Raw genomic sequence first — 25361 nt, forward strand, 5'->3', positions numbered from 1 at the left:
CGATAATGTTAGCATTGAGAAGGATCTGGAATAGATCGAAACGTTTGCGCGTGCATTTGTAATTCTTGTTAATAATTTGTAATTGATTATTTGATTTACAATTTATCTTAATATTTTAAACAATTTTTTGCATTTGACATCAATGCCTTGTGGTTTTTTTTATGCCTAAGTTATGCTATTCTTATTTAGATTTTTTCCCAGAGACCACTGCATTAGTTGATTAATTTTTTCTTTTTATCTATAAATAAATTTACTGACCGTTATAATATATCCGTCAAAAAGCAAAAATATCGTTCGCAATAAACACAATGCCACTATGCGGATACTGAACTGACGGTCCGAATACAATACTGCGTCGGACATGAGTAAATACGTCCATTTAAAATCAAAGGAACGATATTTATTATCACTGATACTGACGGAAAATCACGGAATTGAACTGATACAGAATTGATACGTCACGGATATGTGTAAATAGACCTCTAATCGAAAACAAATGAGGGCAAAATAATCTCGCGAGGCGTAACAATATTAAAGTGTTCACGTGGAATCGGGCCGATTAATGGCAAGCCAACTTGGCATGGTATGAGTATTGATTTTCGACGCGCATTAAGCCGCTAATTCGCGGCCGCAAGTCATACTTCATCATGGAACGGATTGATCGCGTGTTTCGCAAATCGCGAGGTGTTTGTGCAATGGTATTCCAGTTAGAATTTAACGGAGTGAACCAATAAAACGGGTTCATTCGTCATTACGTGATCTACATCTCGACAATTAAAAAGTTATGTGCCGTGTATGGTGACGAAGCTTTAAAAGAACGGCAGTGTCAAAATTGGTTTCATTAAAAGAAGATCATGTCAGTTTGATGAGATTACAAAGAAATTGTGCACTTTAAGATTTTACCACACAATCAGATGATTAATTTAGATGTGTACATTGAATAATTAATTAAACTGAACAATGCAATTCAAGAAAAGCGATTAGAATCAACAGAATTGATCAAAGAGAAAAGACGTCTTCTTCCATTACGACAACGCTAGAGCTCACACATCTTTGGCAACCCGCCTAAAATTGAGAGAGCTTGAGTGGAAAATTTTGATGCATCTACCGTATAGTCCTGACCTTACACCGGATTATTATTTGTTTCGAGCTTTATAAAACTTCTTGAATGGTAAAAATTTCAATAATGATGATGATGTCAAGTCGCACATAGTTCAGTTTTTTGTCGATAAGAACTAAAAATTTTATGAACATGGAATTATGATGCTACCTGAAAGATAGCAAGAGGTTTGATAAAAATAGGCAATACATTGTTAAATAAAAAATTGTCTTTTGTTTTGTTAAAAAAAATCCTCAATTACTTAGTTTCTAACCCAAAATATATATATATATATATATATATATATATATATTTATATATATATATATATATATTTTAAGAATATTTTAAGATTATATATATATATATATATATATATATATATATATATTTTAAGAAAAGATTTTATAAGATATATATATATATATATATATATATATATATATATATATATATATATCTTATAAAATCTTTTCTTAAAATGTATGAGGAGTGAAGGAATAGTTTCAAAAATGGGATTTTATTCGTGATATGGATTGTATATTTACTAACATGTTATTTTTAAGATCAATTTGTTTCTTAAGTGAGAAATGTATTAATCACATACAAACATTGAACGAAAATCAAAGATCATCAAATAATTAAAATTTTTGATAATATAACGATTTGTGTCAAATATTCGAACAAAATTCTAAAAACAATTATATTAATATTTTTATAACACATCTTTTTGAATAAAATGTTAATTTTTTATTATTTGTTGTTAATTCGTTCATTACACATTCAAATTAACATATCCTATACATTTATTATAAAAAATATTTTAAAAACAACACACAGGTAATATTATACGTTTTTAAGATAGATAATTTTATAGCTTTAGCTTAGATAATATTTTATAACTTAGATAAAATTTTATAGCAATAATATAAAATTACATAATAATTTTATAATGTTAAAAAGAAATTTTGCTTATAGATTTTATACATTCTATATTTCAAAATGCTCGAACATGCAATCACAATACAAACATAAATGTCTTTATTTTTGTTAACTGTAATATATGTAAAAGATAAAAACAATACTTAAAATAATAGGAATTAGTCAATTTAAAAATGAAAGAAAATGTCTTTTATAAAATAGAAGCGTTACCTGTTCCTTCACACAATTTTATATGCACATTTAAAGAAAGAAAGATAAATATTTTATTATATATTTAATGTCTTATCCTACTAGTTGAATTAGCCAGGTTTAATACCAGATTTAATACCAAAAGCATTCAATCGCGAACTTATCGCTTCAAGAAACTATCATAAACTGACATCTCTGTTGGCATACCTAACAGTATGTAGAAGGTTACGATCTAGTCGAATATGATCATACAAATTAAAATCATATTGCGCCAATTTTTGGACATTATTATATGTTATATAAATTACGCATATTTATATCTGAATATATTACACTCATTTTTTCTCGGGATATTATATAAATGATATATCATCATAAATAATTTTGTAGATAATTTTACTGTAGTCAAAATAGCCTATCTATAATTAATTCCTTATACATATTTAATAACATGTCGTATTAATACATTGTATGAGGAATTAAAAATATTGGTGATGCATACGTCAATCAATGTAGGTCAAACAATCATCGTAGATAATTTTGTACATCATAAATAATTGTACCGTCGTCAAAATATAGTCTATCTATAAATAATCTCTTATACATACTTAATAATATATCGTATCTTAAAAATATTGCTAATGTACGTCAGATAATCAATGTACTCTAATGTATGCAACGATATATGATAATTTTTGATATTGTCAAAAAGCTGATTGACATATATATGAATTTGTATTCTACGGGACGGTACCTTTTTTGCTACATTAGATCACTAGACTGGCGCGTAAACGGTACTGCTTTTCGTGCCGCTACGTTTAGAGTGAGGAAAACGGAACTGACATCTGAACTCTAATAATTATATATAGGTAAAATGTTTTACTTCTTCAAATTTTACTTAAAAAAAATATATAAATTATTTTTTTATTTTTATTATATTTCCTATACATATATTCTCCACTCGGAAAAATTTAGTTACTAGATATCTAATAAATATCTAAATATTTATGGGGTCCATACCTTCTATGAATAACTAATAGATGTATATATATATATATATATATATATATATATATACATATATCATTTACATCTATATCTATATCCACTAAGTAGCTACCAGAGATATCCACTAGACCTACACATGTTATCCATATCTACATTCACATACAAAAAATACGGGCCACTAAATTTTAGCACAATTTTTTAACATGTTTCAATAACAATAAATCAGCGAAAAATCATCATTTTAAAAAAATGAAACAACATTCAAATTAAATAAATTGGTAAATAATACGGCTCTATGTATTTAACAACATGATAATTAAGTAAAGAGCACTAAGAGCCTACAAAACGCGGATGGCAATGCGTAAATTATTTCGAACATTAATTGTTCGCGAAAAAATTTTTAAGACATATACACATATGCCAAGTTATAGATTCTCTTGGTTTGAGACTTCTATAACACCCCCTTTTACCCCCCTGAAGAGATGTAGACAGGAAAAATATCGGGGCGAAGTCGCTGAATCGGGAATCGAACCCGAGTCTTTCGCTTGCCGGGCGACTGCTCTTACCACTGAGCTATTCAGCCCCACACCGACACTTCTCCTGTCCGTTTTTATTAATCTGTGGAAATAATGAGAACACGATCATTTCAGCTCGACGTGTAGTTCTAAATAAATTGGTAAATAATACGGCTCTATGTATTTAACAACATGATAATTAAGTAAAGAGCACTAAGAGCCTACAAAACGCGGATGGCAATGCGTAAATTATTTCGAACATTAATTGTTCGCGAAAAAATTTTTAAGACATATACACATATGCCAAGTTATAGATTCTCTTGGTTTGAGACTTCTATAACACCCCCTTTTACCCCCCTGAAGAGATGTAGACAGGAAAAATATCGGGGCGAAGTCGCTGAATCGGGAATCGAACCCGAGTCTTTCGCTTGCCGGGCGACTGCTCTTACCAAAAAAATTTTTTCGCGAACAATTAATGTTCGAAATAATTTACGCATTGCCATCCGCGTTTTGTAGGCTCTTAGTGCTCTTTACTTAATTATCATCTATTCAAATTAAAGCTTGAACATTTTTTTTAAATCAAAAATCAAATTTGAGTTATAAAAAATATTTTACAAAATGACGGACGTTGAAGATAGACTTTGAGAAATGAGAAATAAATTGTTTTTAACTGTTGCATTGCTCAGGAGAATCGGTTTCCTTTTTGACGGAAAAATTATTTTAAACGTTTCTTGTGTAAAAAAGGTAATATTCATAATTGCATAAATTTTTTTGAAATTTAACATTTAAAAAATATTTCAAATGAATATGCATATTTTTATAATAATAGATTATTTATTAAGTCAATTTTTAATACAACATGCAAAAATATTATTTATTATAAGAGCTTTTAAGTTTTAATCTCTAAATATTTAAATACTATCATCGAGTTAAGTCAATCAAGTATTAAAATTCTATTAAAGTAAAACCGATTTATAAAAAAAAGAACATTTTCTATATTAATATGATATTTTTTTTCATAATCCACGCAAAAGAAAAAAAATGAAAACCAAAGGTTTTAATTTCTCTAATAATAAATTCAATGTTCAATATATTAATTCTTTTTATTGGTTTTACATCTTCGCAATATTTCACGTTTTTATGATTCTAATGAAATTATTCTAATGTAATCTAATCAAATTTGATTTTATGATTTGTGATAGCACAGGTCTGCGAAATTTTAAGTTTGGTTAATTAGAAAAAGCGGAATAGGTGAAACTGATAGATTTTTTGACGCTAAAAACGAATCTGGCCGCAGAATTTCCCCATCACGTCAAGTTTCCGAGTAATTTATAGTTAAATAGTCCAAAAATGGCAATTTCGACAAACTTCATGAATTTATTATGAAAGAATCTATTTTTTTGAAATATTTGTGCAAATGGCATCGTATAGTATTAGTCCTCACCTTTCTAATCCAGTTTTGATTGCCGCTACATGGTTTTTTCGTTGAGATATACAAGTATGAAGTTATTTTACAAGAAAATTTACGTTAAAAAAATTTATGTAAATATAGTAATTTATGTAAATATATATAGTATGTAAAAGTAAAAATTTACATACTACTCTGTTTTTTGTAACTGACCCTTATAAGTCTGTGTAATCAAATAATAGGATTTATGATTGTAATCAAATATAAAGAAATTGCTTATTTTTATTTATTTTAGATAAAAACTGATGATGTTAATCGCGGAATTAATTGGGATTTTTATAGTTGTTTTGATTATTGTGTATACTTATTACAAATATGTGTTATTCAATTACTGGCGTAAAAGAGGTATTTTTTATATCGAACCTGTGGTGCCAACTGGTAATATTGGAGACATAGTGACTAAAAAAAAAACAATAGGGGAGTACATTTTCTTATAATATTATATATTATAAGAATATATTATAATTTCTATAATGCATTTATTTCTATGCAAGCAATCTTTATTATCTTTCATATCTTTTTCTTTTTACTCTGTTCTCTCTTTTTATTTTATTTGAAACGAAATCTGGTGGAATTGAACAAAAACTTTTTTAACAGGCGAATTCTTGCACGATGTCTATTTAAAATATAAGGAACATCGTGTCGTTGGAATATATACATTTTTTAAACCAAATCTGATAATTACTGATCCTGATCTTATTCAAATGGTGCTAACAAAGAAATTCAAGAATTTCCATGATCGCGGAGTATTTTGCAACGAGAAGATTGATGTACTATCCGGTCATTTGTTTGCACTGTCCGGGAAGAAGTGGCGGAATTTGCGCGTCAAGTTGACACCCACTTTTACTTCAGGAAAAATAAAGCAAATGTTTGCGATTATGAAAATGTGCGGCGATGAATTTGTGAAAAATCTGGAAAATATGATTCAAATAGGAGATTCAATCGAGATAAAAGATTGGTTTGGAAGGTGAAATTTTTTCTAAAAAGAAAATTTTTTTTTGAATGTAATATATATTCATACAAACATTATTTTAAAAAATTATATATAAAGAAAGTATTTTGATATTATCGTAATAATTTATTGAAAATGTATTTATAGATATACAATGGATATAATTATGTCAACAGCTTTTGGAGTCAAATCCAATTGTATAGAGGAAAAAAATAATCAGTTTTCATATTGGGGAAAAAAGGTCTTTGAAGTACATACCTTTCGGAACGCTCTTTCTTTGTTTATGCCCCAAATTTTGAATTTCTTTTCCATTCCTCTTTTTAACCGAAGTATAGGAGAGTTTTTTGTGAAACTTTTTCGGGAAAATGTGGAATATAGACAACGTCATAATATTATCAAGCATGATTTTATGAATCTACTCATACAACTTATGGAGAAGGGCTACGTTGAATCCGATGATATAAAGGATATCGATAAATCTTGTAAATATGTATATAATTGTTTTAAATATTTGTTTTCTATCGCGTTTATTTTGGCTTTTAAAATCAATTTTGTTTTTGAATATAATATATACAATTCTTATTTTAATTAAATACAGACAACAATATGATATAATTAGTTGTATGTAGTAATTATATAAAAGCACTTTTAATTTTTCTTTTAGAATATTTCTAAAAGAAACAAGATTAATATAAAATGTTTTGCTTATACAGGGTGACCCATTTTAACTTAGGCAGCCAAATAACTCGAAAAATAAGCACACTACGAAAAAATGGTTAGAATCAAAATTTCGTCATTTCGAGGGGGACGTACAATGACGTTAAAATCAGCCCCCCCATCCCTCCCCCTGGGCGGTGAGGGGGGGCAAGTTTGAAATCTTAAATGGAACCCCCTATTTTTCATTGCATATTCTTGTAGCTCATCTCAAGAGCTTTCCAAAACACTATAATTAAGTTAGTTTTCATTAAGTACTTTCCAAGTTATGAGGCTTGAAATCATTTTTTAATTTTACATAAACCGTAAAATATCTTGTAAAATATTCATTTTTCGATTATTTTACCTTAATACTTTTATGTACAAAATAATGAGAAGAATCAATTGGTGTAAAGAAAACTCATAGCTGTTTCGAAAAAAAATATGTAATTTGCAATTAACAATTACATATTTTTTCTTAAAAATAACTATGTCTTTTCTTTACACCAATTGAAATAAAGATTTTAGATTGAAAACTTGATGGACCTACAAATAATTATGTTAAAAATTATGTTAAAACATGAATTAATCACAATATTTCGCTGATTGTTACTTTTGTCCTGGGGACCGGGGATGAAAGTAACATAATCTGGGGATGAAAGTAACAGTTCTTATTTTCGGAAAAATAAAATAAATATACCTTTTTTCAATTTAAGACAACAATTTTATTATAATCTTTTATTAAGCAAGATAACTTTTATTATAAATTTGTATTATATTATATTCAAATAAAAAATAAAATAAATATTTATTTTTATCATCTTTAATAAACTTAAAAAAAATAATCTTCGTTAAGCAAAATAATTATAAGCAATATCATAAAATAATTATACTTAATATCACATCAGTTTTGTACTTTTTCAAGTTTAAATAATAGTTTAATTCTAAATAAGTGTAAAAATTGTATGATAACTACTTTTACAAAAGAGATTGGTAAATATTCCGAATCACAATTATGGCATACGTAATAAGAATCCTCTCTGATACAGTTATTATTGGACCAGCCCTTATATTTTAAGGCATTGAAATATGTTACTTTCGTCCCCAAACACATTTTTTAGAATAAAAACATTATGAGTATAATGCTAGACTTAGTCAAATCAACTATAAAACTTATGAATACATTATACACCGGCAAATAATTACGTCAATACATACACTTTAATTAGGCATGGATACAAAAAAACTAAAACAAGAAATACTTAGGTGAATAATGTAAATATACTAATTTCACTCCTGCATGTGCAACCGGCGCGATCGTTCTACAACAATTAGCTGAAAAGGAAGAGAATCGGGACCTTCGCGTTTGAATATATGGTACAAATTGTTCAACATATTGTGTAGTAGGAGGCTTATTTTATTCATGATGCTGTTACTTTTGTTCCCGGTCTCTCCTATACTCTTTTAGTTTTCATATTCCGTTTTTGTATAAAGTTTTATTTGAAAGACTTTTAAAGACAATTTTTCTAGAAAACCATTTGCAAGAGAAAATTAATTGCAGAATCATAATCGCACTTATACTTGCATGTATTGGACGATATTCTTTAATTAATATCTCGAAATTTTACGTGGTTTTCAAAATGGTACATGACTTTTTAATTTTTTTATAGAGATCTACTTATGGTTATTTTTGGCAGAAAATTGCACTAACACCCTGTATATTGTTTATTTCTAGTAAAATGTATACAAGCATATAATTTAATTGAAACAATTAAATTCGAATAAACAATCGTATTAATATCAAGTGTATGTCAGTACGATAATTATTATACAAGATACAAAAGATTTTGCCCGGAGGTTAGTTTTTAAACTATAAAGGAAAATAGTTAACTAATTGCGGAACGAGTACGAGAGGTAAATAGGAATATAGACGATTACGTGGGGCGCTTGTCGCGATCAGCTGATTGCTACACGCGATGAGTGTAGCGATCAATGTGTGTGTGTATATGTGAGAGAGAGAGAGAGAATGTGCACGCACGCACGCACCAACACACACACACACACACGCACGCAAGCACGCACGCACACACACACATACACAAAAATACACACACACACAGATTGCTACACTCATCGCGTATACCGATCAGCTGATCGCGGCGAGCGCCCCACATAATCGCTTATATCGCATCATCCCTGCCTACCTTTCGTACTCGTTCCGAAATTAATTACATAGTTTCCTTTATAATTTAAAAACTAAAGTCCGGGCAAAATTTTGCATGAGAAAAAATCATCTTAGAATTCATTCAAGAATTTGATATTTTAAAAACAAATGTATGTTCAGAATCTCCGTGCATAAAAAAATACAATTACAACAAAATTTAATTCGAATATAATGCACAATAATATAATTGTCATGGACGATTCGGATGGAAACATATTAGTGATTATTATTATAATATGGAAACCAGTTAAAAAGGAAAAATGAAAGCAAGGGTGGAGAAAGAGAAATTAAATTTTTTTTACTTTTTTACATTTCAATATTTTAATATATTCTGAGGTAAAAAAGAATGCACACAAGAGTTTAAATGTATTTATCTGATCTTACTATGTAATAAAGCTGCTAATAAAACAATACTTTAAAAAACTTTTATAATAATAAAACAATACTTTTAAAAATTTTCATATTTTCTGCGAAATTTTTTCTATTTAAAAAGAAGCATCATTTAGAGTCGAGTTATAATTAATATTGTAATATACGCTTCAATTATATACAGAGTTTTCAGTATCTCCCAACAAAATAAAAGTATAAGTAGATCTTGCAAAACTGAACTAAAATATCCTATAATTATATATAAATATATAATTTATAAATATATAATTTATTATATATAAATATATAATTTATAATATGAATTATATTGTAATATAATATAATATTTTTATACAATATTATACAATACAATATTTATAAAATTATATTGTACAATTTTAATATTATATTGATTAAGTACAATTAAACAATTATTAATTTTTATATGACATAGTGAATAATTAAGTATACACATTTATAAATATTATTACAATCATTCATTCTGTATTTTTAATTTCTGAACAGTTAATGTCTTCAAGATTTAGTTATTCAATTGTTGAATAAAGATCGAAAATAATTTATGTGTTTTTCGATCTCCGAACTGCGTGTTTCTATCTTCTGTTCAACATCGGTAATTGAAATGATTGAATTTTTCAGTCCCTTTTTTACAAATTTCTTTATCTAAAACAGATTATTTTAATAATTATTATCAATAAATAATTTTCTATTTAATAATTATACTGTCACACATGAGAGTATCATTATGAACAGAATTATAAGAAAATATGGCAAATGTTTACTTTACGTCACATAGCTCGAAAAATTTTTATTTTCACACATGTTGTAGAGGATATATTCCTAAATAATACATCGTTTGAATTTTGTGGCGCTCTCTCTTCGTTCCTGAGATATGCAATTTTGAAGTTTCATACTTTCATGTCATTTTTTCGTAATATCCTATTTATGTTCACATTTTTTGTTTACATTTCTCAATACAGTTTGATGTCATATTTTCGTTGTGTGTTTATATTTTTTGGTTTACGTTTACTCGTTGTGACTTCCATGTCGTTAAGAATGTAATACAATTTAATACATTTGAAAAATATCACAAATGTATGTGCACACATACACACACACACACACACATGCGCGCGTGCGCGGGGGAGTGCAAGGGGGGGGTCTTCGGCTTCCCTTCCGCAACCACTCCGCCGGTAGTTAAGGTGAACCTCGCTTTACAACTTACAGCATATATTCATTGTGATTGAACTCTTCGCAATGCATCCGCTATCGGTGGGATGGATCTGCGTGCGTGCGCGCGCGCGCGCGCGTGTGTGTGTGTGCGTGCGTGTGCGTGCGTGTGCCTATATTTCTTCTTAAACATACATAATGTCGCAAAATATATTATATTATATTCTATTCTAATATATTATATTCTATTCTTGAAACTTTTTTTGTTAATAACTATTTAATAAATAACAATAAGCGGCTAAAATCTTCTGAAAGTTATTCAAAAAGATGACCTCGGGAAATGTAAACACAAAAATATAAACATATTTAGAAAAGAACGAAAAGATAATACAAGTATAAAACTTTAAAATTGCATATCTCAGGAACGAAAAGAGAGCGCCACAAAATTCAAACGATGTATTACTTAGGAATATATCCTCTACAACATATCCTCAACATGTGTGAAAATAAAAATTTTTCGAGCTATGTAACGTAAAGTAAACATTTACCGAAAATATTATATAAAATATATAACAATTATAGCGAAAAATAAATAAAAAAAAATTTTTTTAAATATAAAAATTTGATTTATTTAAAATTTACCTCATCCAACTGTCCCTTAGAATACGCATTATTAATTACAACAATTAATGGTACAATTTCCTTGACTTTTCTATAAAAGTAAAACAATACGTTTATAATTAATTCGTACAATAAATCTTCACATCTATGTGTAGTATATTTTTATTAAATAATATCGTTACCTGTGTCTTATTTTTTTGTAATTATTTAATAAGCTTGTAAGCATGTATTTAGCATTTCTCTCAAGAATAAAAAGGAAAATATTAGCATTTAAGACATAAGCTCGCTTTGTCGGTTCAAATTGAAGATGAAATTGATTATACAAAGATTTTGAAATTTGTGAAATTATTACAGTATTTGTGATAATTTCTAAATAATTGATTAAAATTTCAGAACTTTTACTGCAAGCCAAACATTCTAATAATATTTTATTATTTACTTTCATGTAATTAGTAAAAACTTTATTCCATATATCACGATCTGCCGTTTTCAAACCATTACAATATGTCCACCTCTTCCAGCCAGGCAAAAGTCTGCAGAAGATAGTCCAAAAAAGAAGTAAAAATCTTGTAACGAAATTGTGTTAATAGTTTCTTTAGTGTTTTATAAATAATTTTTTGATATAAGTGATATAAGTGATATAACTTTTTGATATAACTAATTTCCCAATCATATGGAAAATATAAAAAATGTTCTTATAAAAAGAATCGGATATTTTGAATATTATGAAAAGAATTACATATTTTCTTCAGGATTTGCTAGATGCCATTTCAAATGATTCTTAGATTTTTCTTCGCAAGGCTTTTCATTTATAATACATTCCCACTTTGCAAGTTCTTGTTTTAAACATTTAGTATGATCGTTGATGTTATTTTCGTCATATAAATTCCCGTATTTAGATGTAATATTCTGCATAAAATCAAACCTTAGCACGCCCTAAAAATTGATAAATATTATTATATTTAGTTTATTCATTATTCACAAGAACACATATAATGTACGCGCAAATAAACATTTTTCCTAGATAATTTTGTTTTATGTGTCTTTAATATTTATGTGACTTAATAGCATCAATACTATAATAACCAGATTTATTAGAATTTGTTATTTGTGTGTGAATAATTGTGTATGTATTTTATCATCTATATAGGTATGGATTTTATATCATCTAATGAATTTTTAACACACATATATATATATATATATATCCATATACAAAGTGTTTCATAAGTTTGTGCTAACGCATGTGAGTGGATAAAACGCAAAAAACTCAACACAAAGATCCTTTACCATTTTGCAATTTTCGCAATAATTTATTGAAATAGTAATTAAAAATATGAATAAACGCGCGTTTCGCGAGGCTAGATTGTAAGATATGCGCGGTAGGTGTGTCAGCGGCGAGTGTCGCATAGTCATGAAGAAACAAGAGTCGAGGTACGCGCGATCAAAATTTACGAGACACTCTGTATATATATTTAAATCTATGTATATTGATGTATCGATTGATGAATCAACTTTAATATATTTTCTTAATTTAAATCTGTGGCATATTAAATATAGATTGTAAATATTTTAAACTTTAAATATCAATTTCTTTTATTAAATAAGTATTTACAAGTGGATTATGTATAATAAATTATTATGTGTTGTATAATGTAAAAAAATTATTGTAAAATTATATAAGTCAATTTCTCTACAAAATGTATTGTATATGTACTGTATATTTTTAACATCGTAAACATTCAAATGCTACGTAAGAAAATTAATATAAGAAAAATAATTGTGTTATATACTGTTCTATAATTTCCTAAAACACATTAAAAATTAACTACACAATTGATCATCAATTATCACGTAAATACTAATATATTATTATTAAAGAAAAATAACTTGATAAAATATTCAAAATTTATGTAATTGTATTAAATGTAAAGAAAAAATATATAACACAAATATGTAACATAAGCGCTTTTTAAAGTTAAATTTCTGAATTTTGGAACAAAAATAATTAAATATATATATATATAATAAGATTCTTTTATAAAAAAAATTATCCATTACACCAATTATCACAATATTTTATAATACAACGATTTCATATCATAATAATTCCTTTAAAAATAGATATATGTAGTGAGTTAAACAAAAAAAATTAATTATACATTAATATTTAATTATTTTTGTTACAAAATTCAGAAATTTAACTTTAAAAAGCGCTTATGTTACATATTTGTGTTATATATTTCATATATATATATATATATATATATATATATATACCTTAAATTCAGGATAAAAATCCAAGAATGGGAAGATATTCGACATAATTTCAAATGCTTTCAACATAGGATACCATGCTATATAATCTGTTTCCTGTGCCAAATAAGAAACGAGTTCCCAAAATATGGAGAATTCAAGTTTCTTCTCTATCGCAAAATGAAACGCATCATTAATGATTTGCGCTCGATTGAGAACATGTATATTACTATATTTTTCAGAATTTAAGTATTGTGCAATTTTTAGCCAATTCGCAGTATCGTAATGGACGCGATAATATCCTGTAATAAAATAAATTATTTTTGTTGATTATTAAATACTTTCAAATAATATATATTAATTATAAACACATTTCGAGATGTTAAACATATTTCCATATTATTATACAATAAATATATTATTATTATTATTAGAGAAGTTTGTATCTCCCATTTCTATTATTTAACATGAAGGCTGTATCAGCAATTCTACAAATTACAGCAAACAATAAAAATTTTAAATATGTCATTAAAATTTCAATATTCTTGCAATATCTTTTATTATATCTTATATCATATATATGAGTTTTAATACATTTTATGACTATTTTTAATTAAAATTTATGTTATATATTATAGTTATATAACATAAATTTTAATTAAAAATAGTCATAAAATGTATTAAAACTCATATATATAATATAAGATATAATAAAAGATGCTTGCTGTATATATAAATATATATATATATATATATATATATATATATATATACAGGGTGGGGCACTAACTATTAGCACCTTAAATATCTTCAAATCTATGAGGCCCAGAGGAAGATTTGTATAACCAAAATTGCACGGTACGAAGGAGGCTATCATATGACGATAATAATTTTTGTTCAGGTGGAGGCGCTTCGGAGATACCAAGGTCATCTTCATTTTTTTAAATGGGTCCGATATGTTTTTTTTCCATAATATGATAGAGGAACTCGAAACAAGTTTAGAACTCACGACACAAGATCATTGAACAAGATTTAAAGTAAAGAAAAATCGATAGAAATACATTTTTATTATTAAATGACATTTACGTTTACAAAAGATGTTCGAACGGATACATCGTGCATGATTGACTGACTTTTATTTACATATTATTTTAATCTTATTTCAACCCATTTTTATGTCTAGTTTATCCTGAGAACTTTCTCAGATGTCTTTTAGCAGTGAAAATAGTATTCACGTATTATCACTACAATGTAAACAAACACTCTTTGAAGGACATCGTAACGACAAGATTAGTATCGACAAATCGTTCAATCGTGTAAGATGTATCCATTTGAAGAACAAGTTGACATGATTTTAATTTATGGTGAATGTCAACAAAATTCAGTGCAAGCAAGAATTTTGTATTCTGAACGATATCCTAATCGCATTCTGCCTTCGCGTCAAACATTTAAAAATGTGTGCGATAAACATCTTTTGTAAACGTAAATGTCATTTAATAATAAAAATGTATTTCTATCGATTTTTCTTTACTTTAAATCTTGTTCAATGATCTTGTGTCGTGAGTTCTAAACTTGTTTCAAGTTCCTCTATCATATTATGGAAAAAAAACATATCGGACCCATTTAAAAAAATGAAGATGACCTTGGTATCTCCGAAGCGCCTCCACCTGGACAAAAATTATTATCGTCATATGATAGCCCCCTTCGTACCGTGCAATTTTGGTTATACAAATCTTCCTCTGGGCCTCATAGATTTGAAGATATTTAAGGTGCTAATAGTTAGTGCCCCACCCTGTATATATATATATGCACATATATGTATATGAATACCTGTTACAAACTTCTACGATATGTAAAGGGTTCAAAGAAGGTTAATTTTTAATAAGGAACTCATGTCCTGAAACGCACCGTTTGCGAGATACAGACTGGAACTGTTAGTATTAGGAAGATAAGTATTAGGAATAATTCTCATAATCTTTATTTATTTACATTACATTACAAAAATGTTTAGCAATGTCAAAACAGATGGACAGATGTCAGGACAGATGTCAGAACAGATGGAGAATACATTAATTGCTCGTAATGACAACAAGAAATTCAAATGACGTCTAACATTTTAAAAAGAGTGTACCAGAACATGCTTCGCAGGTGCAATTCTTGCATCGAAGTTAATGATCGTCATTATGAGTAATTATTGTGGTCATTTGGTTTAACATTGCTAAACATTTTTGGAGTGTAATGTAAACAAAAAAAGTTATTATGAGAATTATTCTTAATACTGAACATACCAATAGTTGCATTATTCTTAATAGTGAATATATAGTTCCAGTCTACAGCTCGCAAACGGTATGTTTTCGGAAATGAGTTTCTTATTAAAAGTTAATTTACTTAAACTCTCTGCATACCCTACAAGTTTGTAACAGATATTCATTAATACCCTGTGTTTATATATATATATGTATATATATATATATATATATACACACATATATGTATATATGTATGTATAATAATTGATCAATTCTGAGAATTTGAATATGCAATTTAGTGCAAACATAAAATGGCTTCGACTACAAACATAGTATATATATATATATATATATATATATATATATATATAAATTATATAAACATATGTATTAGGTTGGCAACTAAGTTCCCGCCGTTTTTTTAAATTTTTTAAAAGTTTATTTTTCAATAAAAATTAACAATCAATTAATCAATAATGTATTCTCCCTTGTTGTTTACAACTTCTTTTCAACGTTCAACAAGATTTTCAATACCTCGTTGGTAGAAATCACCCGGTTTTGACTCGAAAAATTCATCCAACCAAGCTCTCAATTCTGCATCAGTATTGAACGAAACTCCGCGCATAGCATTTGAGGTCAAAATTTCCATTTTTGAACTTGGCATACCAATCACGAACGGTTCTTTCAGCTATGGCACCCTCTCCATACACAAATGCACAAATGTCGCGAGCAGCTTTTGCGGCCTTAGAACCTTGATTAAAAGCAAAAAGAAGGAGGTGTCGAAAATGCTCATTTTTCCCAACTTGACATTCCATTTTAATCATTTGAAAATTAACATAAATTAAACATTATGCCAAAAACATTTAATGACATGCGGAATGTTAAAATTTAAAAAAAACGGCGGGAACTTAGTTGCCAACCTAATATTTATATATTGAAATATGTATACTTAAAATTATATACAATATAATTGTAAATTTATTATTATATAATATATAATATACAATAAATTTAATATTCAATATGTAAATTTAGATGTAAATTTATTTTTCAATATTCACCAGCTTGTTGTAAATTGAAAATAATCCATTGATTTTTCTCAAGAAAGAATTCAGTTTTTGTAAGGTAATGTAGCCAAATAAAATTATTATGAGAATTATTCTTATTAATGTCAATTTTTGAAATCCATGGTGTTACCGAAATATTCGTCCAAGTTATGGTAAAATTGGGATTCGACTCCGTAGTATAACTAACAGGAATATAATATTCTTCCTCATCTAACTTGTTGCGAAATTGTACCGATACACTTACAATATTAGTAGAATAATTTCGCGTCACCTTCAATACGGAAGGATATTTCTGCATAATCCACGAATTTATCGCATCTTTTATATCAAAGTCATACATAGGATTCAATTCAGTCATCTTGGATCTCATAGCGTTCCATAAATGATCGGCAGTTTTTGCTTCAGGCTTACTAAGTCTATAAGATTTAAAATTATAATAATTTTAACACTATATTAAAAATGATAAATAAATAATAAATAATAAGAATAATAAGAAAAAAGATCATAATTTACACACACACACACACACGCGCGCGCGCGCGCGCGCGTGTGTGTGTAAATTATGATCTTTTTTCTTATTATTTATTTATCATTATATAAATTAATAAAATAAATTTAATAATATATTTCCATCTTTTTAATATTTAAAAGACATAGATATTTAAAAACTATATATATATCCATTAGTAATTATGTTAGCATTTGTCGTAACTGAATACATAATAATTTTAATTTTTATATTACAAAAAGTGTTTATATTCTATGTTTGTAAAACTAGATTCTCAAAATCATCCCATTTGAATTATTTGTTATTTAGAAAATATGAATATCTATTATATATTTATTAAGAAAAAAGTTGAAATTCAATCTTAACAAAAATTCATAAATATAAAATAGCAGTATGAATTTAAGCTTTTAAATATCTATGTCTTTTAAATATTAAAAAACTGGAAATATATTATTAAATTTATTTTATATTTTGATTTTTTTTCTTTATCCTCTATAATGTATATTATTACATTAAAATACATTATACTTACTGATTATTAAAATATTTCGCCAATCCCTTTGAAAATATACGAAGTGGTAATATTCGTTCTAACATGCGCCATATAATAGATCCTATAACGTTTAAAAGAAAAAAATTTAATATATTTAAAATCCCTCTACTAAAATGTGCAATAAAAGTTTGTGAATATATTTGTAACTAATAAAACTAAATAAATCACATACAAAATTTGTGCAATTAAATCAAAGTAAGCAGCTATGAAAAATTGTTAAATACATTTTAACAAAACAATTTGTAATAATAGATAAATAGTGAATGAGAAAAAATTTGTTAAAAATAATAAATTATATATTAAATAGACAATTATAAGGAATCAGTTAATTTTATATTTTATTATGATTTTTTGAAATTTTAGAGAAACATATATAGTTATGATTTAAAAAAAAATTATACATTATAAAATTATCCAAAAATTATATAAAAATTTAATTTTAAAGTTAGATATAATTACATTATTCCAAATACTATAAAAAAATATATTAAATTTCACAAACGAAGAGCACGATTCTTCCTATGAATTTGCTGAATTTTGGAAATAAACAGTTTACGTGAAAACACAATAAAAATTTAAAAACATCAAAATAAATTTGGTAAGATTGATAAAGTGGTTCGTTATTACAAGTATTAAAATATCGAAATATCGAAAAGACGTTATTTCAATATTATTAAGGCAAAGTAAATAATATATTAAATAAAGTAAATAATATATTAGAATGTTATACACAGTTGATCATTTTTATTTATACATTATAATAATATATTTACATGGAAAAAATGTATGTGTAGCATCACCGCTGTCGTTGCCAACATGCTATTTGATATTTGATAAAATATAATTAGTTAAAAGTATAATTATTATATAGGTTTTCCCTAAATATCCCTCTTCGAATGGGAGAGAGATACAATTTCTCTAAATGCTTTAAAGACTAGCCTCTCAAAATAATTAAACATTTTTTCATGATTTTTCGTAATTTTTGAACCATTTCTAAAATATAGTAGATCGGATATTTATGGACATCCTATTATATATACATTTATGTATATATTTTCCACGTAAATATAATAATATCTATATAATAATAAAAGTAAACAACTGTGTGTGATTCTACTCAATAATACATTATTTATTTTTCCTCAGTAGTAATGAAATAATGCCTTATTTCGACATTTGAACATTTGTAGCGACAAAATGGCATTAGCAAACGATATTGCGATTAATGTGACTTTTGGTTTGTCACAAACTATTTATTTCCAAAGATTCTGCAAATTTCACTAAACTTCAAAATTCATCTTCCAAGAATCGTACGAGGTCTTTTCTTTATAAAATGACTTCCCATTTTTTAAGAAATTAACATTGAGCAATTTATAATTATTTAATTGTTTAATTATGCAGTGTTATACGCATACCTTTGATATGAGAAAGAGAAGACTGTATATAATTTTCAGGATAGCGTATATTATATTCTATAGTAGAATTTATAACAACATAAGTATTTAGATAGAGTAATTCATGCTGAACTTGAACTACAAACAGATCCACTATCCGGGAATTTGGTAGAACCTAAAATCAATTCGATATAATCATAATTTATCAAAAATAATCATTAAGAAAAAGTTTTTGGTGCGTATTAAAATTAACTTATTATATGCCATTGTTAAGAATAAAATTTGTATGTGTGTTTGTGTATGTAAATTTTTCTGCGATAATTATAATACAAAAACATATACATACTTAGTTCTTATTAAATTTCTTTCTTTGGATTTTTGAAATTTTAGAGACTTGGATTTTTATCATTTCTTATAAGAAATAAAACAGAATATTTGCACAAATATTTAACAATTATCTGCATTGCTAAACTGTTAATCATTTGACTGGATATTCAAATAGTAATAACATTATTAACAAAATAACCTTTTCGATAATTTGTGCTGAATAAAATATATTAAATCCTTCTTTTAACCATGTATGAGGCCATAAGTAAGTTGGTTTGAACAGATTTCCTACATATTTTTGTACCATCCCACGCGCAATTAAGTGCGCAATTATCGTTTTGTATGCGACAGGATCTAATTCTTCATTATAAGTGATATCTGCTTCTCTAAAAATAATTATACTAATATGTATAAAAAATTGTGGATATTAATATAATTTCTTATGTAAATAGATTACAATTTAATATGTAATTAAAACAGTTTTTAAAATATATTTATATTTTTAATTATATATATTACCGATAAAAAATGAAACCAAAAGTCTGTTCAATTTCATTTTGTAAATCCGGAATTACAACATAATCTATTTTGTTCTCAAATGAAACAGAAGTTAGCGGCGCAAGTTCTTTGTTCCAAATATTCCATCTATGCATGTATACATTGGTGGAAGAAATAACAGTTTTCGCAAATTCTAAATGCGGTTCCGATTGTGATCTGTACGTTATGGACGAACGAATTGTTTCATTATCCGAGAGGATGACGTGACGAAAACTGGATACCAGAAATGCTACTCTATCTATGGAGATTGAAGGAGTAGCGTCAAAATATGTCCATATCATATTATCGTTCGTCAATTTAATATCTCGTATCGGCATATTTGACCAAGCTTCGTATTTTGGATGATGTATTATGGAAATAATAAAAGTAATTCTTAATTCTGGCTTGTCCCAATATGGAAACATTTGCTGTTTTTTCGTTTGATCCCTGTTTCTTCGCTGGATTCCTGTTGCGATTAACCACCTACCGTATTTTAATGATATATTTTAGATAATGACTAATTTTAGGTAATTGTAAGCGTAGAATGCACAAATATACAATTTGTTTTTGATATTTCATATATTCTTCTACTTACTCTATTTCTTCATCTTCGTTTATGTACGGAGTTCCGAAAAATTCCCTTACCATATCAATTGAGATTAAGTACTCTATATACAAATCGTATATTCCATGAAACGAGACATCACCGAAATCGAGCACGACAATATTGTTTTTAATAAAATTTATGTGATATGTTTTATAAACCGTACCATTATTTCGATTTAATTTTGAGTACGCTATAATTGTTGTATCCGGTACATAAAAACTTATGTATCGTTTTGTATTAAAAATACGTAAAGTGATTATGCATACGTTAAGGAGATTATAATTGTCTAACTCTATCTTCATATTATAATGTTTCGGAAGTATATAACTTGATATGTTGCTTGATTTGATTATTCCTGCTTCGATTTTTGATTCTTCATCATCCATACGACACGCTATTGCCATTATGGTTATGTATATTATACTACTACTTAATAATAGTTTTAAGAATGACATGTTAAATTTCGTTCGGATATCTATAAAAAACGTTCTTGCGTTAAAAACAAGGTGTTTACAAAGAGTATGCAATTCAATCGACTTTTGTATGAAAAAAACTTTCAAGAGAATTTACTTACGTTTCATAAGAAAATACGGTTAATTTAAAAAGAAAATAAAATAATATGGTTTAATAAATAAAAAGATTAGTTGAAAAGATAAATCTAAATCTTATTGAAACGACATATAAAATATTTTTCTCGGATTGGAATATTAGGAGACGTAAGGGATGTATTTATGTAATTCTAATAGGATAAGCACAATAAACGTAACTCTTACTTATCTCAATTTAGCAATGTTTAAGATTTCTTTTAGTAAAATTACGTAACTCAGTATATATATATATATATATATATATATATATATATATATATATAATGTAAGCATTAAAATATATGAGAAATGAAGGTATATTCACAATAACGCGATTTTATATCTGATATAGACTGCATGTTTACTAACATGTTATTTTCAAAATCAATCTGTTCCTTAAGTAAGAAATAATATTAAAAACATATAAACACTGAACGGAAATCAAATATCATCAAATATTTGAAATTTTGATAATATAGCGATTTGTATCAAACATTCGAACAAAATTCTGAAAACAATTATGTTAATATTTTTATAACACATCTTTTTAGATAAAATGTTACTTATTCATTATTGGTTATTCATTCGTTCATTACACATTTAAATTAACATATCCTACTGGGCCTAGATATTTATTATAAAAAATATTTTAAAAACAATACAGAGGAAATATTATACGTTTTTAAGATAAATAATTTTATAGCTTAGATAATAAGATAGTATTTTATAGCTTAGATAATTTTATAGCAATAATATAAAATTAATTACACAATAATTTTATAATGTCAAAAAGGAATTTATCTTATAAATTTTACATTTTCTATATGTCAAAATGGTTGAAACATGCTATTACAGTACAAACGTATATGTCTTCATTTCTATTAACTGTAATGTATATAAAAGATAAAAATAATGTTTACAATAAAATGAAATCGATTTGAAAATTAAAGAAAGTGTCTTTTATAAAATAAAAGAGTTACCTGTTACTTCACACAATTTTGTATGCACATTTAAAAAAAGAAAAAGATAAATATTTTATTATATATTTAATGCTTTATCCAATTAGTTCAATCAGCCAGATTTAATACCAGATTTAACAGGAAAAGCATTCAATCGCGAACTTATCACTTCAAGAGACTGCCATAAGCTGATGGCTCTGTTGGCATACTTAAGAGTATTCAGAAGGTTATACATAGAGCCGTCTTACCTGCGTGTACGAAGTGTGCAATGTACACGGGCGGCACAATATAAGAGGCCGCAAATTTTGATTAAGAATGTAATTCATTAGAAAAGAAAAATCTTTCTCCCTCTCTCACACACACACACACACACACACACACACACACACACATATGTATATGTATAGGAATATGTATATATTTTTTTCTATACTATTATAGATGTTGTCTTTTCGAAGGTTGAAGAACGATTTGAACTTAAAAAATTTTCATAACTGGTTTGGATTTTTAAATAATGTAAAAGAATTTAATAAGAAAAATAAAGATTTTAGATTGAAAACTTGATGGACCTATAAATAATTATGTTAAAAATTATGTTAAAACATGAATTAATCACAATATTTCGCTGATTGTTACTTTTGTCCTGGGGACCGGGGATGAAAGTAACATAATCTGGGGATGAAAGTAACAGTTCTTATTTTCGGAAAAATGAAATAAATATTTTTTCAATTTAAGACAACAATTTTATTATATTCTTTTATTAAGCAAGATAACTTTTATTATAAATTTGTATTATATTATATTCAAATAAAAAATAAAATAAATATTTATTTTTATCATCTTTAATAAACTTTAAAAAAATAATTTTCGTTAAGCAAAATAATTATAAGTAATATCATAAAATAATTATACTTAATATCACATCAGTTTTGTACTTTTTCAAGTTTAAATAATAGTTTAATTCTAAATAAGTGTAAAAATTGTATGATAACTACTTTTACAAAAGAGATTGGTAAATATTCCGAATCACAATTATGGCATACGTAATAAGAATCCTCTCTAATACAGTTATTATGGGACCAGCCCTTATATTTTAAGCATTGAAATACTTTGTTACTTTCGTCCATAGAGTGTTACTTTTGTCTCCAAACACATTTTTTAGAATAAAAGCATTATAACCTAAATATGATGTCAGACTTGGCCAAATCAACTATAAAACTTAGGAATACATTTTAAAAAGATACACCGACAAATAATTACGTCAATATACACTTTAATCAGGCATGGATATAAAAAAACTAAAACAAGAAATACTTAGGTGAATAATGTAAATACACCATTTTCACTCCTGCATGCAACCGGCGCGATCGTTCTGCAACAATTAGCTGAAAAGAAATAAAATCGGAACTTATGCGTGACTGACACGTTTGACTATACATATGGTACAAATTATTCAACATATTGTGTAATTTAGTAGCAGACTTATTATTTTCATAACGCTGTTACCGTTTTGTTTCCGGTCTCTCCTATACTTCTTTAGTTTTTGTATTCCGTTTACGTACAAAGTTTTATTTGAAAGACTTTTAAAGACAATTTTTCTAGAAAACCATTTGCAAGAGAAAATTAATTGCAGAATCCTAATCGCACTTATACTTGCATGTGTTGGCCGATCTTCGTTAATTAATATTTCGAAATTTTACGTGATTTGCAAAATGATACATACATTTTTAATTAGTTTATTGAGATCTACTTATGGTTATTTTTGGCGGAAAATTGCACTGTCACCCTGTATATATAGTTTACTTTTAGTAAAATGTATATAAGCATATAATTTTATTGGAAGAATTAAATTCGAATAAACAATCTCATTAATACCAAGTGTATGTGAGTACAATAATTATTATACAAGATACAAAAGATTTTGCCTGGAGGTTAGTTTTTAAACTATAAAGGAAAATAGTTAACTAATTGCGGTACGATTACGAGAGACAGAGACGTGCACATTCTCACACACACACACACACGCGCGCGCGCGCGCAGACGCGCACACACGCACACATATATAATTATAAATTATACAAATATATTCCACAAAATATGTCAAAATATATTATATCTAATCTAAATAGAAAGAGAAAAATTTTACAATATTTACCTTTTGATTGATGAATCACAGTCCATTTGGCGATCGTTAAGTGTCACAAATCTGGGTTTTTTTTTTCATTAATCAATGCATTCGGCGTCGCGACGCTACTGCGTCGCTTGATAATAACTTTTATTAATAATATGTCACTTCTCTTCTGTCTTTTTAAACAAGTAACGTGTCACTTCTATTCCTTGTTACACTATTCCGCACTATACTTTAATAAATTTATCTTTTATACGTACGTACACATACATATTACACTATTCCGCACTATACTTTAATCACACGTATGTGCGCACATGCACACATATGATTTTGTCACTTAAAGCATTGTACATATCGAAGCAATAATCGTACGCAGCGATGTGAACGCCGCTTGAGGGACAAATTCGCTTCGCGTGTGTGCGTGCGAGCATGTACGTGAGACAGTGGAAATGATGAAGAAGAAGAAGAAGGAAAACGAAAAATGTCACAATTCTGATATTCGATCATCATATCTCGAGATTGACTGCACCAATTTTGTTCAAACAGGTCGCAATCGAAAGCATATATTCACATTTGATAATAAAAGTGTCGTTAGATTTTTGATTACGGCTTTAGTTTATTAAATATCTTAAACCGAAAGTTTACTTGATGCGAAATGACGCGAAATTCCGGATAAGGTACTTGGTAGTGCCGCGTCGAAAGCAGTGACTCTCAACTCAATGCTTGGACTTGTTTTTTATGTACTTAGCGTCGGGACGCTACCGCGTCGCTTAATACAATACAATACAATATTATACAATACAATATTTTTAATATTATATTGTACAATTAATATTAAATTGATTAAATACAATTAATATTTAATTAAATAATTAAACAATTATTAACTTTTATATGACATTGAATAATTAAGTATAT

At 27.0% G+C, this 25361-nt stretch overlaps 2 protein-coding genes and 1 long non-coding RNA gene across 3 annotated transcripts; 1 reads left to right on the top strand and 2 right to left on the bottom strand.

Annotated features, from left to right (window-relative positions):
• The first annotated feature begins 2972 nt into the window (after positions 1-2972).
• On the top strand, positions 2973-6940 carry LOC105259111 (cytochrome P450 6k1). Its single transcript, XM_020029950.2, has 5 exons — positions 2973-3099; positions 5457-5638; positions 5819-6188; positions 6321-6655; positions 6887-6940. Exons 2-5 carry the CDS (start codon positions 5467-5469, stop codon positions 6889-6891), a joined length of 882 nt encoding a protein of 293 aa, XP_019885509.2. The 5' UTR covers positions 2973-3099; positions 5457-5466; the 3' UTR covers positions 6892-6940.
• A 3037-nt stretch (positions 6941-9977) lies between these two features.
• LOC112637469 lies at positions 9978-11618 on the bottom strand. Its single transcript, XR_003122555.1, has 3 exons — positions 11451-11618; positions 11290-11359; positions 9978-10140 (listed from the first exon to the last, which is right to left on the bottom strand). It is a non-coding gene; the product is annotated as an uncharacterized LOC112637469 (long non-coding RNA).
• A 385-nt stretch (positions 11619-12003) lies between these two features.
• Positions 12004-20807, bottom strand: LOC112637467 (aminopeptidase Q-like). The gene is made up of 6 exons (XM_025407242.1): positions 20755-20807; positions 20142-20642; positions 16971-17256; positions 16308-16461; positions 13549-13826; positions 12004-12204 (listed from the first exon to the last, which is right to left on the bottom strand). The coding sequence occupies exons 1-6, from the start codon at positions 20805-20807 to the stop codon at positions 12004-12006; spliced, it is 1473 nt and encodes a 490-aa protein (XP_025263027.1).
• Between the last annotated feature and the right edge of the window lie 4554 nt (positions 20808-25361).

Source organism: Camponotus floridanus, unplaced genomic scaffold, assembly GCF_003227725.1.
Source record: "Camponotus floridanus strain SB8 unplaced genomic scaffold, Cflo_v7.5 scaffold169, whole genome shotgun sequence".
Lineage (NCBI taxonomy): Eukaryota > Metazoa > Arthropoda > Insecta > Hymenoptera > Formicidae > Camponotus > Camponotus floridanus.